This window comes from Emys orbicularis, chromosome 4, assembly GCF_028017835.1.
Source record: "Emys orbicularis isolate rEmyOrb1 chromosome 4, rEmyOrb1.hap1, whole genome shotgun sequence".
NCBI classification, from domain to species: domain Eukaryota; kingdom Metazoa; phylum Chordata; order Testudines; family Emydidae; genus Emys; species Emys orbicularis.
This window is the reverse complement of record NC_088686.1, coordinates 43,683,096-43,704,062: the sequence shown is the minus strand read 5'-3', so window position 1 is coordinate 43,704,062 and position 20,967 is coordinate 43,683,096. Positions and strand designations below refer to the sequence as shown.

General features: G+C 44.7%; 1 protein-coding gene across 1 annotated transcript in view; it reads left to right on the top strand.

The window, feature by feature from the left end:
- Positions 1-20,967, top strand: part of TTLL5 (tubulin tyrosine ligase like 5) — a 201,614-nt gene that overhangs the window by 81,035 nt on the left and 99,612 nt on the right. The window contains exons 22-27 of the mRNA XM_065403286.1: positions 1,463-1,583; positions 3,286-3,432; positions 12,108-12,211; positions 17,159-17,292; positions 17,762-17,875; positions 18,290-18,697. Of these exons, the coding sequence (XP_065259358.1) occupies positions 1,463-1,583; positions 3,286-3,432; positions 12,108-12,211; positions 17,159-17,292; positions 17,762-17,875; positions 18,290-18,697 (1,028 nt within the window). The remainder of the gene's footprint in view (positions 1-1,462; positions 1,584-3,285; positions 3,433-12,107; positions 12,212-17,158; positions 17,293-17,761; positions 17,876-18,289; positions 18,698-20,967) is intronic.

The following is a 20,967-nucleotide window of genomic DNA, read 5'->3' as shown; positions in this document are numbered from 1 at the left end:
AGGACAGGGAGCTCTGAGGAGCCATAGGGGTTGTTCTGTGTTGTGGAGTTCATTGCAGGGCAGAGACCAAGCTTGTGTTTTAGTTAAAGCAAACCCTTGAGATAACCCAGTAGAGATGTCAGCCTGAGCCTCCTATGAACTCATTTTCTCAGATCCTCCCTAGCTCTGTGACAGGGCTTCAGAAATTTGAAGAACTAATGACCAAGCAGAGGCATAACTCCAGACAGTGCATGGCATTTAAACTTCCATGGTCATCTCCCCATATCAGCTTTAGGCTGATGCAGTGGTCCATAGTGGTGCTGTTGCTATTTTGTATGATTTCCATAGTTCTATAAGTATGTATCACTGCACTTTGTAGATATGTGTGGTAGGGAGGCCAGGCTCCTGAGCTGAGGAGCCTGATAAAGGATCAGAGGCCCCGATGGGACCAGGTGCTGACCTACTACAGGGGTGAGGGCCATATGAGTACTTAGAAATAGAGAGCAGGAGGTAGAAGACCATGTCTGGCATAGTGGGGACATACCTTGTCCTGAGTACAGGGAAGTGTAAAAAATAAAAATAAAATAAAAAAGGCCACAAAGTGTGAAGTGGGTGAAAGAGGAGCAGAGAGTCCTTGGGAGTAACTGGAGGCAGGAAGCTGGGCCCACTCAGAGCTGGAGGAGGGTTTGAAGGCTGGGCTGCAGATGGGTGGAGCTGAGCAGTCTTGGGTAGTTGTCTGTCTTAACATGTTTGTTCATTAAAATGACTATAATTGTAGAGGAGTGAGAATGAAACTGTATATCCCACCCAACTCCTGTACCATCTGGTGACCTTGATTCACTTCCACAGCTCCCTTATGTGTTTGGCCAGCTGCATGGTGTACTTTGCTTACTTTGCTCATTGAAACCTGGCCTGTAACTCTGGGGTGGCTGGGGAAGAGCTCATCTTCACAAATGTTATTCCTTTGTTTTACAGAGGTTTCATCTAGATGGGGAGAGGTCCCCTCACTCACCCAATAAGAACTGCAGGGCCTCCTTTAGAAGCTCTGTCATTGGGACAGAGCCTTTCAGTTTAATTTGTGATTGCTAGTGCTGTGTTCAAAATTGTCATAAAGAGACAGCACCACAGAGCTTCAGAGTGGGCTAGGAACATTCTGCTTGGCTGGTGCGCACATGGTTGACCTCCTGACTGGGCTGCTAAGGATGTGGGAAGGGAAGGAGGGCACCCCATCCCCAGAGGTTGTCTTTGCTCAGAGAACGCTTGCCTGTTCCCTGTAGTATCCTCTGGAGCCCCTGCCCCAACCTGGTGGAATGAAGGTACATTAAGAATAAATTAGGGACAAAGAAGCCCTCTTTCTCCTTATCCCTAGATGCTTTTACATATTGGAGGATTTGGGTGACTGTAATTAGGTTCATAAGTAGTCCAGATAGGGGCTGTTCGCTCTGTGGTGCTGTATATCTGACCACTGTCTTGGCTTCCACAGCAAAGTGCAGGCTCGCAGAGCTTTCTCTGCCTACCTGCATCGTGTTCAGCTGCGTCTGATGAAGGAGGTCGGAGACCAGATCCACAATGCTGCCTGGGCTGCTAAGGAGGATGAGCAAATGGTAAGAAGCTGTGTTGGGCAAGAGGAACCTATTGGGGAACTGTCCTGAGAGAGTGGAGGCCAGTTCCCACCCTCAGAAAGAACGAGGTTAGAAAGCTCCCGGTTCCTGAAATTGTGCACACATCTCCTCCTCTGTCGAGGAACTGGTGCCAGGTTCATAGCATGCAGGCCAGGTAGAGATACTGACTGACTTCCGAGTAAGATCAGCACAGACAGCTCTTAGTGAACTGGGCATGGTTGACACTCCATCCAGCTCAGCCTCCTCTTCCTGCATTCCTACCTCTGAACGTACCTGCTGTTGAATTCCTGTTTCCTGGCAGAATTTTCTCTGAGATGTCTTGCCAGTGCCTGGATTTTCCAGTCGAATCATAAAGGAACCTGCAGCTTCGTATAGAAACAGAATGCTTGAATCTGCTCAAGTTGAGTGGGTGCCTGGCTTAGCCTTCTTCCCCATCCACACTCTTACTCTTTGCAGGTAGCTGAACCTTATAGGATCTTCCCTTTCTTCTCTGCAGAGACAGAGGGGGGAAAAAAAGGTTTCTCTCTAATGCTGTTGTTGAATGTCCCTGGATTTCCTCAGACAATACAATGAAGTCTCCCTATCTGAATCAGCCACTTTAAAGAGTTCAGCAAGCCCAGTATCCTCTCTCTAACACTCCTGAAAGACAGCATCAGATGATATGCTGGGCTTTTTGCAAACCCAAATGGGCTCTTGCTAAAAGCAGGCTGTGGGGAAACAGCCAGTTTAGCTTGAAGATAAAACCAAGTGTCAGAAATAATCAGTCGGCTCAGTGGAAAATGTTACCCCTGCTTTCCAAGTGGAAAATTGAAACTGGCTTTTTTAGATTCACTTTGTCTGCTGTGCTGCGAAAAATGTTTAAAATAACAGATCAAACCAGCCTAGTGTAATGGCAGTGAGAGGCGAGCTGTGAAATCCAATGCCCTGGCTGTGAGGCAGCTCATTTATGCACTAGCAGGGCATCTAACCAAAAACAAATCCAGAGGGGAGACAAAAAGGGTTCAGAACTGAACATCCACAGCAGGCGCCTTGCCTTGGGGCCTGACTTGCTGTATTCCCTCCCCATTGGAGGTGGCATGAGGGGGCTGACATGGCAGGAGGTTGGAGTGGGTATCTGGCCAGAGGTCATACAGGGGACATGATGATGCAGGGAGCAGGAATTCATTTCTGACCAGAGGTTGTATCTGATCATGTGGTAGGCCAAAAGAACCCCAAGATCCTCCCCCATTATGGTGGGGAGGAGAGGAGTGTGTCTTGGAGGGGTTTTGTCATATTATCCCTGGGCTCCTTCTACATGATACTTTTGACAGTGCTCTCTATAAAATGTTTCTCTGGATAGGGACACTCCATTATCGATGTTGCTTGATTTTCCACATCTCCTCCTCAGCTACACTTTCCTCAGACAGATATTCCCGAAGTACTCCCATCACTGTCCCAGTCTAGGAAGTGATGCACAGTTCTTCTTCCCCTTATCTTGGGAATTTGTGAGAGTAGGTTAAAAAGCATCCACCACCATGTCCATTCTGGGATGTACTCTTACCTGCTTCATGTCATACCACATCCACAGAACAGCATTTCTTCTCTATCCATCATAGGCTGATCTAGCAACCCCTGTGCCCTCCACTCCACACCTTGCACCTGCCCATCTAAACTCTCTTGTTAATGCTGTCTCCCTTGGCGGCAGGAGCTGGTGGTACGCTTTCTGAAACGAGCAGCCAGCAATCTTCAGCAGTCTTTGAGGATGCTACTCCCCAGTCGACGTCTGGCCCTGAATGATCGTAGGCGCATCCTGGCTCACCAGCTTGGTGAATTCATAGTCTGTTATAACAAGGTGAGTGGCTTCATCTCAAATCCTCTTCCTATGGCAGCTCAGACCACTTGGATCTAGATGAGTGCATGATCCAGATCAGTGCCAGAGTTTCCTTGTTTCTGTTACTTCCAGAGTAACACAACAACCCAGTGCCAAATCCCACCTCCCCTCCATCCTCTACAGCAGCAGCTCCTTGATTTTCTAATCCATTGAACATTTAAGGACAACCAGTTCCATAGAGGTCACCCAGACACAGATAAGACAGATGTCTACCAGATTATTTAGGACTTCTAAGACTCATGAACCCTTGGAAATGTTTATGGCTTAAATGAAGATTTTTGTATGTAAACTCTGCATACATTTATCATGAGGCAAAGCTGTTCGTGACTGTGTTTCTGACATTTTCCTCTGAAGTGTCTGTCATTGGCCACTATCAAAGAAGAGACACCAGTCTAGGCAGATTATTGGTCTGCTCTAATATTCAAGTTCCTATATCTCATTGTGGTTGCATGTTCAATCATAGTAATTGTCTATGGAAATTATCAGATGACACTGTGACTGCAATTGTATCTGTAGCACAGTAACTAGGCGCTCAACTGCACATGGAAGTTTCTGGAATTACTCCATATAAATCTAGGCTACAGACATACTGTATTAATCTGTGACAAACTCAAGATGACAAAACTCTTTACATTTCAAATAAAATAAACTCCTGTCTGTAGACATCAGGAAAGAGAGATACCCAGTAAAGAAACATGTAACTGACTCAGCTTTTTCTGTAGGGTACCTCAGTCTCTAGTGCATTATTGTGGTGCCCCTGCAGAGAACAGCTTTGAGATACAAATATATGCAATATTTTACCATCAGCTTAATATATTGAAAAGAGAAAAATTGTGTAATAGTCTGCATGATCTCCACCCACTTAACTGAGAGAAGTTAAAATAGTAACCCTGTCTGAGGGGCTGCTGTGCATGGTGCCTCTGCAGCACACCCAGCTCCCACTGGTTAGGGGAGGACATCCACTCACAGTAGTTTGTGTCTAGACTGACATCTGGCAACCTGACCTGTCAGAGCAAAGTAGGAAGTGAACCAAATCAGCTCCTGGGTATGCCCTGTGTGCCTAGTGCTATCTGACTTACTGTGTGAGGAGTAAACACAAAACACCCAAGCAGCTTTGTTGGTGGTCCAAGAACATGGCTACTTTGGATATAATTTCCACTCAATGATTTTGTTCAAACACCAGGATTTTCTGCTAACTCTCAAGTAAATTTACAAAATAAAACTGTAAAACTGGTAATAAATCAGTTTAGAATTACATTTTCTTATTTTAGAACAAGTGAGAACACTCACTTGGGGTTTTAGAACATAAACAATTTCTTCAAGTAGTGTCCTGTGGGTGCTCCACTTTAGTTGCACATGTGCCCTGCGCCTTTGATCAGAGATTTCTGGTAGCAGTGTCCGTTCAGCCCATGCTCGTGCCCTACACGTCCTCATGCCCTGTACCAAGGCTATGTAGGGCTGCATGTGCGAACTGATATCAGTTCCTTTTGAACTGCCTTTGGCCAGAGACGGAGTCTAGCAGTGTGCCTCATTGCTGTGTGCCTGTTCCCTCTTGTATTTGTGTTTTAGCTTTTATAGTTAGGTCTCAATAGTAGTAGATTTAGTAACCTTATAGTTGTTGGAACATTTCCCCCCTTTTTCCCCTTTCTTAAAAAAAACCCAACACATTCCCTCCCCCCTCCCCCCCATTGAGGGGCTTGAACAAATTTTCTTGTACAGGGATGCTGGGCTCTAAAAGGTGCCTGTTTTGTTGAGAAGCAATCCGTGTTAGTGGTGGACATTCCCAATGCATTTGTTGGTTGGGAGATTCTCATATTCCCAGCAAGTGTAAGATCTGGTCTTCTTTTAAAGGAAGATCCCAGAGTAACAGGGAAATAAAGTATAGGCTCTTAATGGTGAAGCAAGCCTTGAGACCAGATGCTGACCTGGTGGAAGAGAATGCCGCATATAGGAACTCTCCACTTCTGTCAGTGCCTCATTGTCAAGATCACGGTCACCAAAAGGAAGACAGCATAGAAAACACAGTCTCCATCAATATCCATGAGTGAGGTACCAATAACTGCACTGCCAGTACTGAGAGCTTCTCACTCAAAGTATAAGGAAAAGGATAAGAGGAGCAGAATAGAGAGTTCTTCATCAAAGAAGATCTGGTCACTGGAGACCTCAGATCCCGAGAGGAGTGCTAGTGATACTCCAAGTACTTCAGGTACCATGAAGCATGCTAACACTTCAAATAAGTGCCATACCACAGTGGTAAAGGGGTCAGTACCGAATGCTGTTACTACCAAGAGACTGGCTTCAATGGAATCCTAGACCCCCTTGATACCAACAACATCATTAGTGCCAGTACCGAGTTCTGTTGTGCTCCTGGAACTGCAGGAATTCCAGTACCCACAAGACCTTTTGTTACCCAATGAGCAGGGATCCTAGAAATCCGTTTGCCACAGAAAAATGCAGAATTTGCGTTTTTACAGAGAATCTTTAGTTTTTACATTTTGTGAAAAAATAAAAACACATATTAACTAAATTTTACTGAAAGTACCATAGCACTTATTCAATGAATGCAACCTCCCCCTCTTGTGGTTGATTTTTTAATGCACTTTAAATTTACAGTGGAGCACCATTTATCTGATCTAATTGAGACCGAGGCCAGATTGAATAATCAAAAATTTGGATAATCAGGAGAATTGGCAAAGAGCTTTTCATCTCTTATTTTAAGATCGTGGCTCAAGTGATTAGCCCCAGGCGGCTGGTGGTTTGTTTAATATGGAGAGCTGGATAATGGAGGTTTGGATAAATGGGGTTCTACTGTCTATTGTGGTTAGGGAAACTAAAGTTCAGCATCTCATTTTAATCATGGAAACACATGGATTTTCATGTTTTGTTTTATTGGAGAATTTTGTTTTTTTATCACTGAAAACTAGAGTCCCTGCTAATGAGCCTGAGTCTCTGCTCTTTGCGACCTCTGGACATTTTTCAGTACTGGGGTCAGCTGGGTCACCAACTGCTCATGTTTCCATGAGACCTACCTCTTTTCCATCTTCCACTATCCATGAGGAGGAGTTGCCACCTCTAATACAATATGTGGATGAGCATTCTGACTCAGACTCTGAACTTTCTGTTCAAAGCTCTCCAATTTATTCCAGATGTTATTCCACATTGCAGATGCAACAAAGGCAGGGCACCAGACCCCTGCCTACAAATGCTCGGGATGACCAGTGTTGGATACCTCCCACCATGCCTTCTGGTCTCCCTCATTAGCCTTGCTGGGATTCATGGACAGTGTACTGCCAGCAGTGTCAAGGGACCTCAGCTCAGTCTCTCAGGGCACACAGAAGACCTTGTTCACCGGTACTGTCCATCCTTCCTCCCCATTCTGAGCCCGAGGAGACCATTGAGGAGCAGGAGGCAAAGGTGAACAAAGAGGTTGCCCCCATTACAAACATCTCATCATTGTCACCTGATAAGGCAGTAAGGCCACCACCACCATCATTAGCTGATGACTTTAGGCAATTCCAGGACATGATGAAGTGGGTTGCTGACATAGGTGCTGGAACTAGGGGTGCTGCTGCACCCCCTGGCTTGAAGTGCTTTCCATCATATACAGGGTTTACAGTTTGGTTCAGTGGCTCTCAGCATCCCCACTATAAAAATTGTTCCAGCACCTCTGGCTGCTGACACCCTGCGAATTCCTGGGAAGAAGTCCAGGATTCCCATCACAAGCTCCTGGACATATTGCACACCTCTACCTCAGCACAGGTGGCATTGCCAATTAACGAAACCCTCCTTGAGCCAGCCAGGTACATCTGGCAAACTCCAGCAATGCCCCTCCCTCTCCATCTCCCCTCTCCCCCCGCCCCAAATGTAAGAGGGCTGGTTAAAAAAACAAAAATTATGTCCTGGAATTGTGAGTTTTAATTTGCTCATTGAACACCAAATTCTTTAGTTGTGGATGCAGTCAATGAAAGGGGCAGACAACAGACCCAACAAGGCACCCCTTATAATAAGGACCAGCAATATTAAGACCTCTTTGGTCATGAGAGCTACTCGTCTGCAACACTTCAGTTCAGGATAGCTAACCACCAGGTGCTGATGTTAAAATATGACTGCCTAGACTACAAGAAGTTTAATGCTTTTATTGATCGTTTACCATAGGAACATTGAGAACATTTCAATACCATAATAAAGGAGGGTCAGCTCTTAGCAATATCCTCACTGCAGCTTTTGCTCAGTGCTGCAGACACTGCAGGTAAGTCTGTTTCCACCGCAGTAGTAATGAGGTGAGCATCCTGGTTTCATTTGTCTGGGTTTCTGTAGGAGCTACAGTCGACCATGGAAGATTAACCTTTCGATGACCAGAAGTTTTTCAGATTCCACAGATGACTCCTTCATACCCTGAAGGACTTTAGAGCCACACTTAGGTCTTTGAGGATATACACATCTGAAAATAAAAGACAGTTTAGCAGGTCTCAGTCGACACAAAGATCCAACCCTGCTCAATTTTCCAGGACCAACAGCTAAGAGGTTGAGGTTTTCAAAGAAAAAGCCTGCAACTACCTCATCCCAGTCTTAAATACTGTATCATACAAATGCCAGTTTTGATGGTTTGGTCATGAGTCCAGACTACCCAGTGACGAGGTTCTCTCAGCTACACGACAACCCCCTTCTTTCTCAATTTGGACACCATCTCTTTATTTCATCAAGCATGGGGGGCTATAACATTGGACAAATGGGTATTAGAGTCCATTATTGCGGGTTATGCGATCCAGTTTACTGCCATCCTGTCCTTCCAACCCCCTTCTCTGTCCCTCTTCAGGGACCTTCTCGCAATCAGTTGCTGGCACAGGAGACTCCCAAGTCTAGGAACCATAGAACCAGCCCCACTTCAACACAGGGAAAAGAGTTCTATTCAAGATATTTTCTGATACCCACGAAAAACAGGGGTTGGAGGCAGATACTAATCTCAGACAACTGAACAAGCATGTCAGACATCTGAAATTCAGGATTGTGTCCCTAGCAGCTATTATTCCCTCCCTAGAATTAGGGCACTGGTTTGTGACCCTCAATCTCAAAGATGCCTACTTTCACATAGCGATTTATTCCTCTCACAAAAGATTTCTTCGTTTCACATTCAACCACAATCATTACAAGTATCAGGTCCTACTCTTTGGCCTGTCATCAACCCTAAGGATGTTCTCACAAATTATGGTAGCTGCCTACTTCCATTGTTTAGGAGGACTGGCTCCTCAAGGGGTGGTCTTATCCGGAGGTTTGGTCAGCAGTTCAAACAATAATTTTACTATTCCAAAGTCTAGGCCTGCAGATAAATCTTGAGAAATCAATCTTGACCCCTCCGCAATGAATTCTCTTTATTGGAGTATTTCTGGATTCGATAACAGGTAGAGCTTATTTCCCTCTCAACAGATCCCTTTCTCTGAAGGACCTTATCCAAAGAGTGCAGCTCAGCCCTCAAGTTCCAACAAGAACATGTCTGCAACTGCTGGGACACATGGCAGCTTGTAGTCTGGTGGCACCTTAAAGACTAACAGATTTATTTGGGCATAAGCTTTCGTGGGTAAAAACCTCACTTCTTCGCGCCGAAGAAGTGAGGTTTTTACCCACGAAAGCTTATGCCCAAATAAATCTGTTAGTCTTTAAGGTGCCACCAGACTCCTTGTTGTTTTTGTAGATACAGACTAACACGGCTACCCCCTGATACATGGCAGCTTGTGTTTTTGTGACGCAAAATGCCAGGTTGTATCTTTGATGTCGGCAGGGGTGGCTCAGGACAATTTATTACCCAACAATCACAGTGTTCCTGCAGTCCAAGGCAAATAGTCACAACAGGAATAGTGCTTGCATGTCAATCTGTTGGGGTTAAAAAAGTTCAGAAATGCTTCCCTCCATTTTTTCCCCCCTACTCAAAAACAAGTCCATCAAGATCTTGACAGACAACATAGCGTGCATGTATTATATTAATCATCAGGGTTGAGCACATTCCCCACTCACTCTGCACTGAAGCAATAAAGCTCTGAAACTGCTGCATAGCCAATCAGATAGTCATATCGGCTTCTTATCTCCCAGTTAAACAAAACACCATCATCGACACCCTCAGCAGATATTTCTCCCTAAATTACTAATGGGAATTGGAATCTTGAGTCCTCCACAAAATTTTCCTAGCTTGGAGATTTCCAGAAGTCAACCCCTTTGCCATGGCAGCCAACACAAAGAGCAGGAAATTCTGTTTCAGAGGGGCACTCAGTTCTCAATCTCTAAGTGACATTTTCCTCATTACATGGACAAATGGTCTTTTTTTATGCATAGCCTCCAACTCCGTTGCTCTTAAAGATCCGTATCAAGATCAGACAGGACCAAGCCAAAGTCATTTTGATTGCACCAACTTGGCCAAGACAAGTTTGGTTTCCTTACCTCATCAAACTCACTTCCTGTCCTCTATGGTGGTTCCCCATCAAACCTTAACTGTTGTCTCAGGATGTTGGTCAGACACTTCACCCCAATGTGAATGTTCTGCAACTGCAAGTTTAGTTCCTCAATGGTTCTTGGGACTAGGGGCTGCCTTTTTCATCGGAAGTACAAAATACACTTTTAAATAGGAGAACGGAATCTACGAGACATACTTACCTTCAGAAATGGAGACTATGTAATCTTTGGTGTAACTTTTGGATTTTTCTCCTATCCAGTCATCTCTTTCCTCAGTCTTGGATTACTTGTTGGAACTGAAAAATTCAGGCCTTTCTAGGAGTTCCATCAAGATACATTTAGCAGCAATAACAGCTTTACATGTGCTAGTAGAAGGTTTCTTGGTATTCATTCATCTTACCACAGTGAGATTCCTAAATATTTTTCCACAGATTAGAGCACCTACACTGCTCTGGGATCTCAGTCTGGTTCTTAACCATCTCATGAAACAGCCCTTTGAGCCATTGGCTATGTGCTCACTGCTACATTTGTCTATGAAGCCAGCCTTTTTGGTGGCCATCACTTCTGCTTGAATGTTTGGGGAAATGGGGGCTCTAATGGCAGACCCTCCTTTTATTTTGTTCTCCAAGGAGAAGGTATCTTTACAACCCCACCCAAAGTTTTTGCTTAAGGTGTCTTCAGAATTTCACATCTACCAAATTATTCACCTTTCATATTTTTTTTCCGAAAGTCACATCAGTCTACACAGAAGTCTTCCTTTCATACACAGATGTTAAGAGGGCATTAGTCTTTTAGTTGGACAAAACTAGGCCATTCAGGAGGACCCCAGACTCTTCATTTCTATTGCATTTAGGTGCTCCCCTAGAACTATCTTCAGTCAGAGGCTTTCTAAATGGATCTCTGGATGCTTTATTGCCTGTTATGGTTTCACTGAGATTACACCTCCCCTAAGAGTGGCCACGCGCTTTATTAGATTACAAGTCTACAACTGTAGCCCTACTCAAACATTCTGCAGGGTTGCAACATGGTCCTCGGTGCACCCGTTTGCCAACCACTGTGCCTTAGTTCATGCTGCAAGATCAGATGCTACAGTAGGCACCACAGTTTTTTCTTCTGTGATGAACTCCCATGTCCTTAAAGGGTTACTGCAAGGGAGTCACCTAAAGTGGAGCACCCACAGGGACACTACTCAAAGAAGAAGGAGAAGTTATTCACCTTGTATAGTAACTGGAGTTCTTTGAGATGTGTGTCCCTGTGTGTGCTCCACTACCTGCCCTCCTCCCCTCAGCTTTGAAGCTGCCTCTGTGGGCTTTGCAGTAGAGAAAGAACGGAGGGAGGTTTGTCTGCGCAGCCCTATGAGCCTCGATACATGGCACAAGGATGTGTAGGGCACATGAGCGACCCAAATGGGCACTGCTACCAAAAATCTTTGATCAAAGGTACAGGGGTGCATGTGCACCTAAAGTGGAGCACCCACAGCAACACGCATCTCAAAGAACTCCAGTTACTACAGCAAGGTGAGTAACCTCTCATTTTAACCTATTGTAAGTCTGTTTTGGCTACATATTTTTTCATGTTTGGTCCCAATATATAAACCCCTCTTTCTCACTGACACAAGCCAAGAGACAAATCTAGAGGTGAGTTCTCGGAGTCTCCTGTAGACCCACTTGATTAAGCCCCTCCAATATAATTTTGTTCTTGCTCTCCCCCTGCCATGCTTCAGTTGGGGATAAGTAGGTTGGAACAAAAGCTGCTAGGAGGAACCCTCCACTAGGGGCAGGAGCAGCAGAAATGGAGGGGACCCAGAGTTAGCAAAGGAGGACACCCTCCACCCCCATGTCTTAATAAGGAGGTGGCATCCTTAGGAAAAGCACTCACTTGATCAGGCTAGACGGGGCTGTTCAGCATATCACTTTTAATAATGTGTGTAGAGTGAAAAGATTAACATGTGTCTCTGTGGGCCCTCTGCAATTACAGGTTCTGCAGCTTGTCCAAACCAGTACTGCTGGAAGGCAAGCACATATACAGAGTGAAATGCACTATCAATTTGGCTGTTATGGAATCAGGCAATCCCCTTTGTTCTAGATACCATGAAATTGCTCTGGAATCTCTTCCCCTTGGGCAATACCTGTGTCCTAGCACTTGAAGCTGCATAGAGAGGCAGAGTGATAGGTAACTAATATACTTATTTGCAGGAAACTGAGCAGATGGTTCAGACAAGATCAAAAAGGAAACAGGAAGAAGAGGAAGAGGAGGGTGTGAATGCTGAAGGTTTTCAGGACTTTGTTACTAAGGCAAGGTAGGAATGGACTTTTACCCCTTGTAATAAAGTAGCACATTGCATCCCTTCTGCTCTTATACTGCCCCATCCTACCTCCCCAAACTGCTGCAGTGTCGTCAGTATCTGCTGCATAGGGTGTATGATGGATGTTTTTGCCATTAGACCCAAAGGACAATATGGGCTCCCATCCAGGCCCCGTAAATGCTCATAGTCTGTAATATCCACTCTCTATCATATTGGAGCAAATGCAATCACACCTTAGAAGGAAAACAAGGCCAGGGCTGCTGCTGAGATTGCCCTGATCTTCTGTGGTTAAGCTTCTGTCATGGCTCTGCTTCTCAAATTCCTGTCTTCACAAGCACATCCGACCCTTGCCATCTTCCCTGAATTCCTGGTACCATCTAGGACTATGCCTCCTAAGGCATGGAGGGAGGTGAAGCACACTCCTTGCCATGACCATGGCTTCTTTCCCTTTCTGCTAAAACAATTAACTGTGAGCGGTTCATTAATGTTAAAGGACCAGCATTCTGCGGTTTTGTAGGTCCCAGATTTGACCTGCCTTAAACTTCCTAGAATCTGGTAGGAAATGTGTATTGCATACAAGGTAAATCCTCAGTGTTAGTTGGGGTGGTATGAAAAACAATATTATGCAATATTACATCCGTGTGATTATATTCAATTCTTCTTGAAGACAGCCAATGATGAGGAATTTCTTCTCCAAGGCCTCTCAGATCCTCTGGGAAAATCTTATACTGGTTTTCCTTTGTTCCTTATTTAACCTATGGATGATGTGACCATATTGACAGACTTCTCGCAACTTCATGGGGGCCAGGGGCTACAGAGGAGAACACTTTTCAATTGACTCTTAACACACTCGTCTAAGAGAGCTAAGGCGCAATCTTCACCTCCTTTGTTACAACCAGTTGTGGAACTTTTCTCTCCTTCATGTCTGATCAGCATTGACAGTGATTTACTGGATTTGGATGAGGAGAAAGCAGGGGTGATGTCAGCTAGACCTCTGCTACTGATCCGGAAGCTTCAGTGTCTTCTCCATCTCCTGACAATATCATGATGACTATATCTGTTTTACTTTCTGACGACGATAATTTGTTTCAAGAGTTGCTGATTTGGATGTTAGACTCTTTAGAGTAGGAGATTACTGTGGTCCAAGGAAATATTCATCACCATTGTGCAGAGGAAGAGAAGTGGCTCAGAATATCTGGCTGACCTTAGCATCTATTTTGCTGTTACCAAGAAGGCAGATTGCTTGTTCCTGGTCCCACAGCAGGGATTCTCATTTCTTCATACCAGACTTTTGGTTCTCTGATGGTCTCTGTGGGCAGTAAAAAGACTGACTCTGGAGTTGGTCAGTCTGCAGCCTACTCCATTGGACAGAGATACTAAGAAGATTGATGTATTGGGCAGAAATGTTTACTCTTTAGGAATATTGGGAGTCCATGTTGCAGTTACCAGGCCATTGTGGCCAGATATTATCTCCAGCTTGGAATTGGACACTTCTTTTGCTGGGACCATCTGCCTGAGGTACAAAAGAAAGAGGTGTGACAGACCCAGACCAGTGGGAGTCTGGTAGAGGGCAAATATACTGGTCACTGGATGAGTAGTTTTCTGTTCCCTGAGTGACCAGAGCAGGGGCTGCACTAGAGTAATCAGGAACCTGCTAGAACCAGTTAAGGCAGGCAGGCTAATTAGGACACCTGGAGCCAATTAAGAAGAAGCTGCTAGAATCAATTAAGGCAGGCTAATCAGGGCACCTGGGTTTTAAAAAGGAGCTCACTTCAGTTTGTGGTGCGAGTGTGAGGAGCTGGGGGCAAGAGGCGCAAGGAGCTGAGAGTGAGAGGGTGTGCTGCTGGAGGACTGAGGAGCACAAGCGTTATCAGACACCAGGAGGAAGGTCCTGTGGTGAGAATAAGGAAGGTGTTTGGAGGAGGCCATGGGAAGTAGCCCAGGGAGTTGTAGCTGTCATGCAGCTGTTACAGGAGGCACTATAGACAGCTGCAGTCCACAGGGCCCTGGGCTGGAACCCAGAGTATAGGGTGGGCCCGGGTTCCCCCCAAACCTCCCAATTGACCTGGACTGTGGGTTCTTCCAGAGGGGAAGGTCTCTGGGCTGTTCCCCAACCCACATGGTGAATCTCTGCGGCAAGAAAATCCGCCAATAAGCGCAGGACCCACCAAGATAGAGGAGGAACTTTGTCACAGTGGCAAAAGACATTGCTGCTGAGGGTTGAACAGTTTCTAAACATGTTCTCTCTGCTTCATATGATGCATCAGGTACATCTGAAAACTATGGCGTCGGACATTACTGTGCATGGGTACTTCTGGTTTAAATCATCTGGTCTGTTTCCAGCAGCTCAAGCCATCCCTTTTGATAATGAGTGCTTGTTCTGCAACATAATCTGAGAGACCCTGGAGAAGATGGAATCTAAGAGTTACCGCTTGATAACTAGAGTTTATCCAACTGCCCCTTCATAAACTTGGTGCCATGATGTGGTCCTTTATTTATGTATGTATTTGTTTTATTTAAATGTATATGCATGCTCAGAGAGTGCCTAGTCATAGGCTTTTGACACCCTTGATACAACTCAAAAATACAACAAAATTAATATCCAACCATAATTGTTCAGTACAACTCACTGTAACCCACTACCAACAAATCAGGCAACCCAAAAGCTTAAATAACCCTTCTATTCAACAGTTCTTCACCCTCACCTCTCTTCAAATGTCTGAGAGAGAAAAATGAGCTTTGCAGTGTGCCCTGAAGGTTGAAAGACTTGTCTGAATAGGTGCTGCTTTCGCCAAAGCTCCGGGGCATCAGAGGCACATCCCATAAGTGTGAATATGCAAAGGGTATCTTGCAGAATTGTGACTGCTGGCAATTAATTTACTTTACCTTGCTGGACTGTCATGTGTTGTGACTGTTGCTAGCAGTAACCCTCTGCTGGCTTGCTTACCCTGTGTGCAATTGTCACATTCCGGGGTACAATCCAGACCAGTGAGGTTTTGTCACTGTCTGCTGTGCAATCTTTGGTGCTGCACAGTGCTTTGCTGTTGTATGTCCCAACCTGGACTGCTCACAAAGAGCCAAACAGCATGCAGGTCATATCCTGAGTGACTGTATATACAGCCCTGATCCAACAACTCTGACCCCAGCAGCCTGTCAGCAACCCACCAGTCACACTCTGGCTTCCAGCAGCCTTGATTACTACCTGCAGTGTGACCCCAACACATTCACAGTCCTAAATTTCCCCCAAAACATGTGTTCTGCATTGTCCAGCCCTCTCCTGGGCAGCTCAGATGTTAGAGGTCTGTTGCCCCTGTAAGGGGTCAATGTGCAACAGTTTGCTACTTTAAGTGGAGTTACCCAAACAGTTCAGTTTATACACAGTACTAGATTAGTTTTGATTAAAAAATAAAACAAGTTTATTTAACTACAAAGAGAGAGATTTTTAAGGGAGTACAAGTACAAAGTATTAAAGTCAGAAATGGTTACAAGAGAAATAAAGATAAAATGCTTTCTAGTAGCTAAAACTTAACAATCTGGATTTGGTTCAGGGTAAAATCCTTGCCATATGCTCCCAGCAACATTTCTGACCAAAATTCCAAAAGAGGATCATCCCCCAAAGTTAAAGGCCTGGTTCTCTTGTCTTCTTAGGTGAAAGAAAGGGAGAGAAAGAAAGAGCGATCCTGGGGTGGTTTTGCCCCTCCCTTTTACAGTCCAGTCACCCTTTGAAATGCATTTTTTTGAGGGTTATACCTAGATAAAGTTCCTTCCTGCTGTGAGGACAGAGATATGGAATCTCCTGGTGAAAGAGGTTCCATGTTGTCGCTTGCTAAAATGCAGATCGATCTGTTCCTGCCCCACTGGGTTGCCAAAGAATGGCCACTTGACAGGTGATTGCCAATCAACTTTGACACCTGGATAGATGCATTAGCTTGTCCTTTGTCTTTTAGGAACAGGTTTACTCCCTCCCCAGACGTGTCTGGTAAACACATTGCAGTCATAATTTCAGCTTGTGTTCATAACTGTACATATAGTGTTCCTACACACGTTTCACCATGATCTTATTCACCAGCCAGTTGCTAGTTTTCAAATGATACCTCACAAGGTATATTTTGTACAAAAAATATTACAATAGTGTGTCAGGTTTGAATACAGGGTTGCATTTGGCCTCCGCCATACTACATGATCACGAGATGATGCTAAAGCAGCATCAAAGAGCAGGAAAGGAAAGGAAAACAGCTATTCATGATACTAGAAATACAGCTCAAAATTGCTATGAATTGAAAGCTGAGTGACTGGCACTTGTCCCAGATGTGACAGAGGCCTAGGACATTGGGGTGGGATTTTACTATATAATTCTGTAACCAAGAAAATGATAAAAAGAAATGTGAAATATTTTTGTGGGACCCACAAAAATGTTGACTGCTCCCCTTACTGACTCTGTGGCATTGGTTAATTACTAGGCCCTCCCCTTACTCTTGGGATGAAGCCATTAATGATGAATATAAAACAGAGGCCATGCTGAATTCTGTTACAGTGTTGATGGCCCTAGGTTTGATGAGCACCTGAGTGAGCACTTGTGGAGTCTTGCTGATGACCGCTGCTCAGAGCTGAACCCCTCCTATCAAACAGAACTCCCCAAAATAGTATATAAGGTTTGCATTGGCTCTCTGTTTAGCCTTGGGAGGTTCCTGAAGTCCCTGAATTTTCCCTCCCACATCCTGGGAGTGGCACCTGGGAGTTCTTCTGAGCTGTTCTCCTTCACAATACAGACCAGAGCATGTTCCAGTTCCAGGCATTCCTTCCCTGGAAGGCTGAGGAGACCAATAATTTCTCTGGCTTGTTCCTCTTCAGCCTCATGATCTGTTTCCATTGTGACTGTCATGCAATGGCAGAAGCTCCTGAAATCCTCACTTAGGCCCTTTCTTTTCCTCTCTGTCTCAGTGAGAGTGACCTGGAGGAGGTGCTGACATTTTACACACACAAGAATAAGTCAGCAAGTGTCTTTCTGGGAACAAACCCCAGGACCACAAAGCCTAGCAGCAGCATCAACCAGTCAGAAAGCAGGGCCCAAGGAGGTAAGTGTATTGTGCAGTACTGAGACAGAGAGCTTATAAGAAACAAGGGTTGGCTATGGTGACCCAGTATAGAGTTGGGGAGAATGTAGAATCCCAAAGGGGCATTATCTAGGTCTAAGTAGAAAGCCCAATAAAGATATGGGGAGTCTGGGGGTGATGAGCGTGACATCGTCGTGATAGGGTGTCCTTGCACAGGGTAAAGGTGCAGAGCCCAGAGAGGGTGGGTCTGATAGCTGAGTGATTAGTGATCCCAGCATAAGGAAAGGGTAGGTTTCTAGCTTGGGGTCTGCATTAGCTAATGCTATGAATCAAGCCAACAGACAGTGAGATAGAAAAGGGGAGGGGGGTAGGCCACAATAAATATTGGGAAGAATCCAGTGTCTCTGCAATATTCAAACCCTGCAGTCCATTTCTCATGGTACAAGTAGCTTAAACTGTTCTGCTTCCTAACTTTCAAAACTCATTTAAGATCTTCCTGAGATGGTGGAACAAGTGAAAAGGAATCAGTCCCAACATTCAGTGGCAGACTCAAGTGGAGAAGGAGAGCTGAGAGACTACAAGCCCAAAGAAGCCAGGCCATCCCGTAAGTGAACCCACCCAAATCAGGGCAGAGTTAGCTTTCCAGCAAATGACTGAGGTAGAAGCCACACTTGCTTAGTAGATTTAGAACTATCTTGAGAAACTACAGTGGTCAGAATCTAGATGCAGAACAAGCTGAGAGAATCCCAGTCCCAACTCTGGGGGAAGATTACTGGGCGAAGAAATAAACTGTCTTTTGTGGTAAAAGGGCTCTGCAAGATATTTTGAGCCTGGGGAAAGGATATGTCTGAATCAGAGCTTGGTTCTTGCCAGCCCTTGCTGGTGGTTGAGTTTTTTCTTGACTTCATCAGGCCAATAAGTACAGGCCCCTTGGCCACATTGCTGTTCTCTTTGGGGTTCTGGAAAGCTGCTTAACTTATGAAACATTCTGATTGGCTTGTTTGTATTGTTTTAACAGGGCCCCTGTCTTCCACAGAAGATGAGTCAAAATTACTCCGGTGCAACCACCCTCATGCTTCCTCCTCTGTTCCTGGTGCCACGCTCCAGAGAAGCATCAGTTCCCAGTTGTCATCTCATGCCACAGCCTCTAAAAACACACAGGTGCCTGGTCACCACTCCTCCCTGGCTTCTGTAGCTGGTCCCAAACTGACTCAGTCCCCACCCTCCCCACCTTCTTTCCAGAGCCAGAGTACAATCCCTGACAACTGGTCTGTCTCCACAAACCCAGTGTCCCACCAGACGTCTAACCATGCAGGGTTGCATCGTTGTCGGTCTGGCAGCTACACCATTGGGCCCTTCTCGTCATTTCAAAGTGCTACTCAGATCTACAGCCAAAGACTGTCCCGACCATCCTCTGCTAAAGCAGGTAAGTGTGCTGGGCAGTCAGGATGTGTGAACATGTCATTGGGTAAATCCCATCTTTTATCAGTCAAGGTTCCTCCTAGAATTGGAGAATTCTTCATACTGTCCAAGCTGGGCTTCTGTCCCTATGGCTGCAGTGATCAATCTCAAATTTGCTAATCCAGTTGCCATGAAGAGTAGAGTAGAGGCAGCGTAATAACCCCTAAGGCTGCTTGGTCAGGGCAAAGTGTACATAGCTTTTACCTGCTCTGTGATAGCCAGAAATGTTTAATTTTCAGGGTTGTGAATCTAGCTCCTTTCATCAGCACTAAATTCCTTTTTGGGATAAAACAGCCTCTCCCTACTAATAATTCCTGTTTTCTGTGCTGATAAATGGGGAATTGAACTGGTTCATTCAGCGTGGAATGAAAGGGTCTCGCCTGAATGGCAGAGGTGGGAAATGATGTATGTGAGAAGGGGTAGTTGTGTGCAACTGCACAACTGACACAGCATTGATACATGATGATCTGTTATTAACAGTTTCAGGGCAGTTTCAGTAGTATAAAAGTCCTCTATGGGGCTATGCAGGGTTCTTGTTGCTGGGGATTCCTATCTGATCTGCAGGAGACTCATCCAGTAGAAGTGGCAGTTAGTCTCAGATTCAGAGAATGGTCAAGGCCTCCAAGTAAAATCTGAATGGGGCAGTGTTTAAGGGAATGTTAATAACATAACTTCATATTTCCCTAGGCCCTTTCATCTTGGCATACCTCAAAACATCTTACAAATTACATGTATGCCCATGTATACAGGCTTTAACTGTGAGTGGGTTTCCCTCTGCAATAACCCTGCAGAGCTGGGTTAGAAATGGACAACAAACTCTGTCACATGTTCACTGAGACTGCTTTATACAATGTGGTGAGCTTTCTGGCATTAAAATAAACCTGATGCACCTGCTCAGTAGCTTATTTAAAGGGATCCATTTGCTTTTAAGCAAAGTCATTGTAGCTTTTGTATGAAAAATACCAGACATGCCTTTCATCCCATAGGCAGATTCCATGCTCTTTTGGTGAGGCCATCCTGGGTATAGTGCCTGCTAGAGGTGTCTCGTAGAGAGGATCAGGGAGTATGCCTACTACCTCTGGAATCCTGAAACTAAATAAAATTGCCTGAAAGATCTACTTTCTGGAATTCAGAGAAGCCTAGAAACCAGAGCTGATAAAGTCCCATTAGGTGCCTTCCAAGGAGTCAATGCAGATTATTTCCTACTATGCATTTTCCACTGTTTTGTCTGGTCTAGTTTTAAAAGTTCCTAGTGCTGGGGCTTCTTCTCCCATTTACCATGAGGTGATTTGAGAGACTCACTTCCAGGAAAGGTTTCCCGATAATTCAGCCAAAAAGTTACCCTTTTAACTTCATCCCATTGCTCTTAGTTTTACTTAGTTTTACCTTTCTCTAAATAATTCCTCTCCTCTCCTGGTATTCACAGACATTAAGTACTTGAAGACTGTTACCATGTCCCGCTTCTGTTATCTTTCCTCATAACCCAGTCTCTCAAGCTCCCTGATAATTTTTGTAGCTATTCTCTAAATTCCCACCAATTTGTCAGCAGCTTTCTAGAAATGGTGTAGTGTTCCAGGTCAGATCATATTAAAGAAGGGAAAGACCATAATTCTCTGATCTGTGACGTGATGCCACTGTTTGTGCAGCCGCAAACTGTACTGACTTTTTACAACTGTATCACATTACAGACTCCTTTTCAATTTGCTGCTCACTCTCTCTCATCTGTTCCTGCTTTATAAGTTTTTCTTCCTTCCATAGAGTATCTGGCTTCTGTGTTATCTTCCCAGATGTATTACCTGCATCTTTTTCAAATAGAATCTCATTTTGTTACTTCCTTCCCATGTTTCTGATCTCTCTAGGCCCCTTCATTTTATTTCTTTGTCCTCATTGGTGTTTATAGCTTCTCCTAATTCATCTATGAATCTCATCAATATTCCCATCTTCCCAATCATTAATGAAAATATTAAATCCAGATCTAACACTATCGACCTGCCAAGACACCTCTCCGCCTCATTGCTTTGCTGTCTATCATAACCTTCTGTTTATGACCCTCCAACCAGATTTCAATCTATGAATGTCTTCTAATTATTTTTCTATATTGATTTTTTTCTTCATAAGAAGGTTGTGTTGTCTGTGTTCAACCTGTTACTGATCCTCTTTGAATAGGGAGCCAAGTGTCCATGCTTTAAATTGTTTTAGGTCCAACTAACATAAGAAAGAGGTATGTTTCTTCAG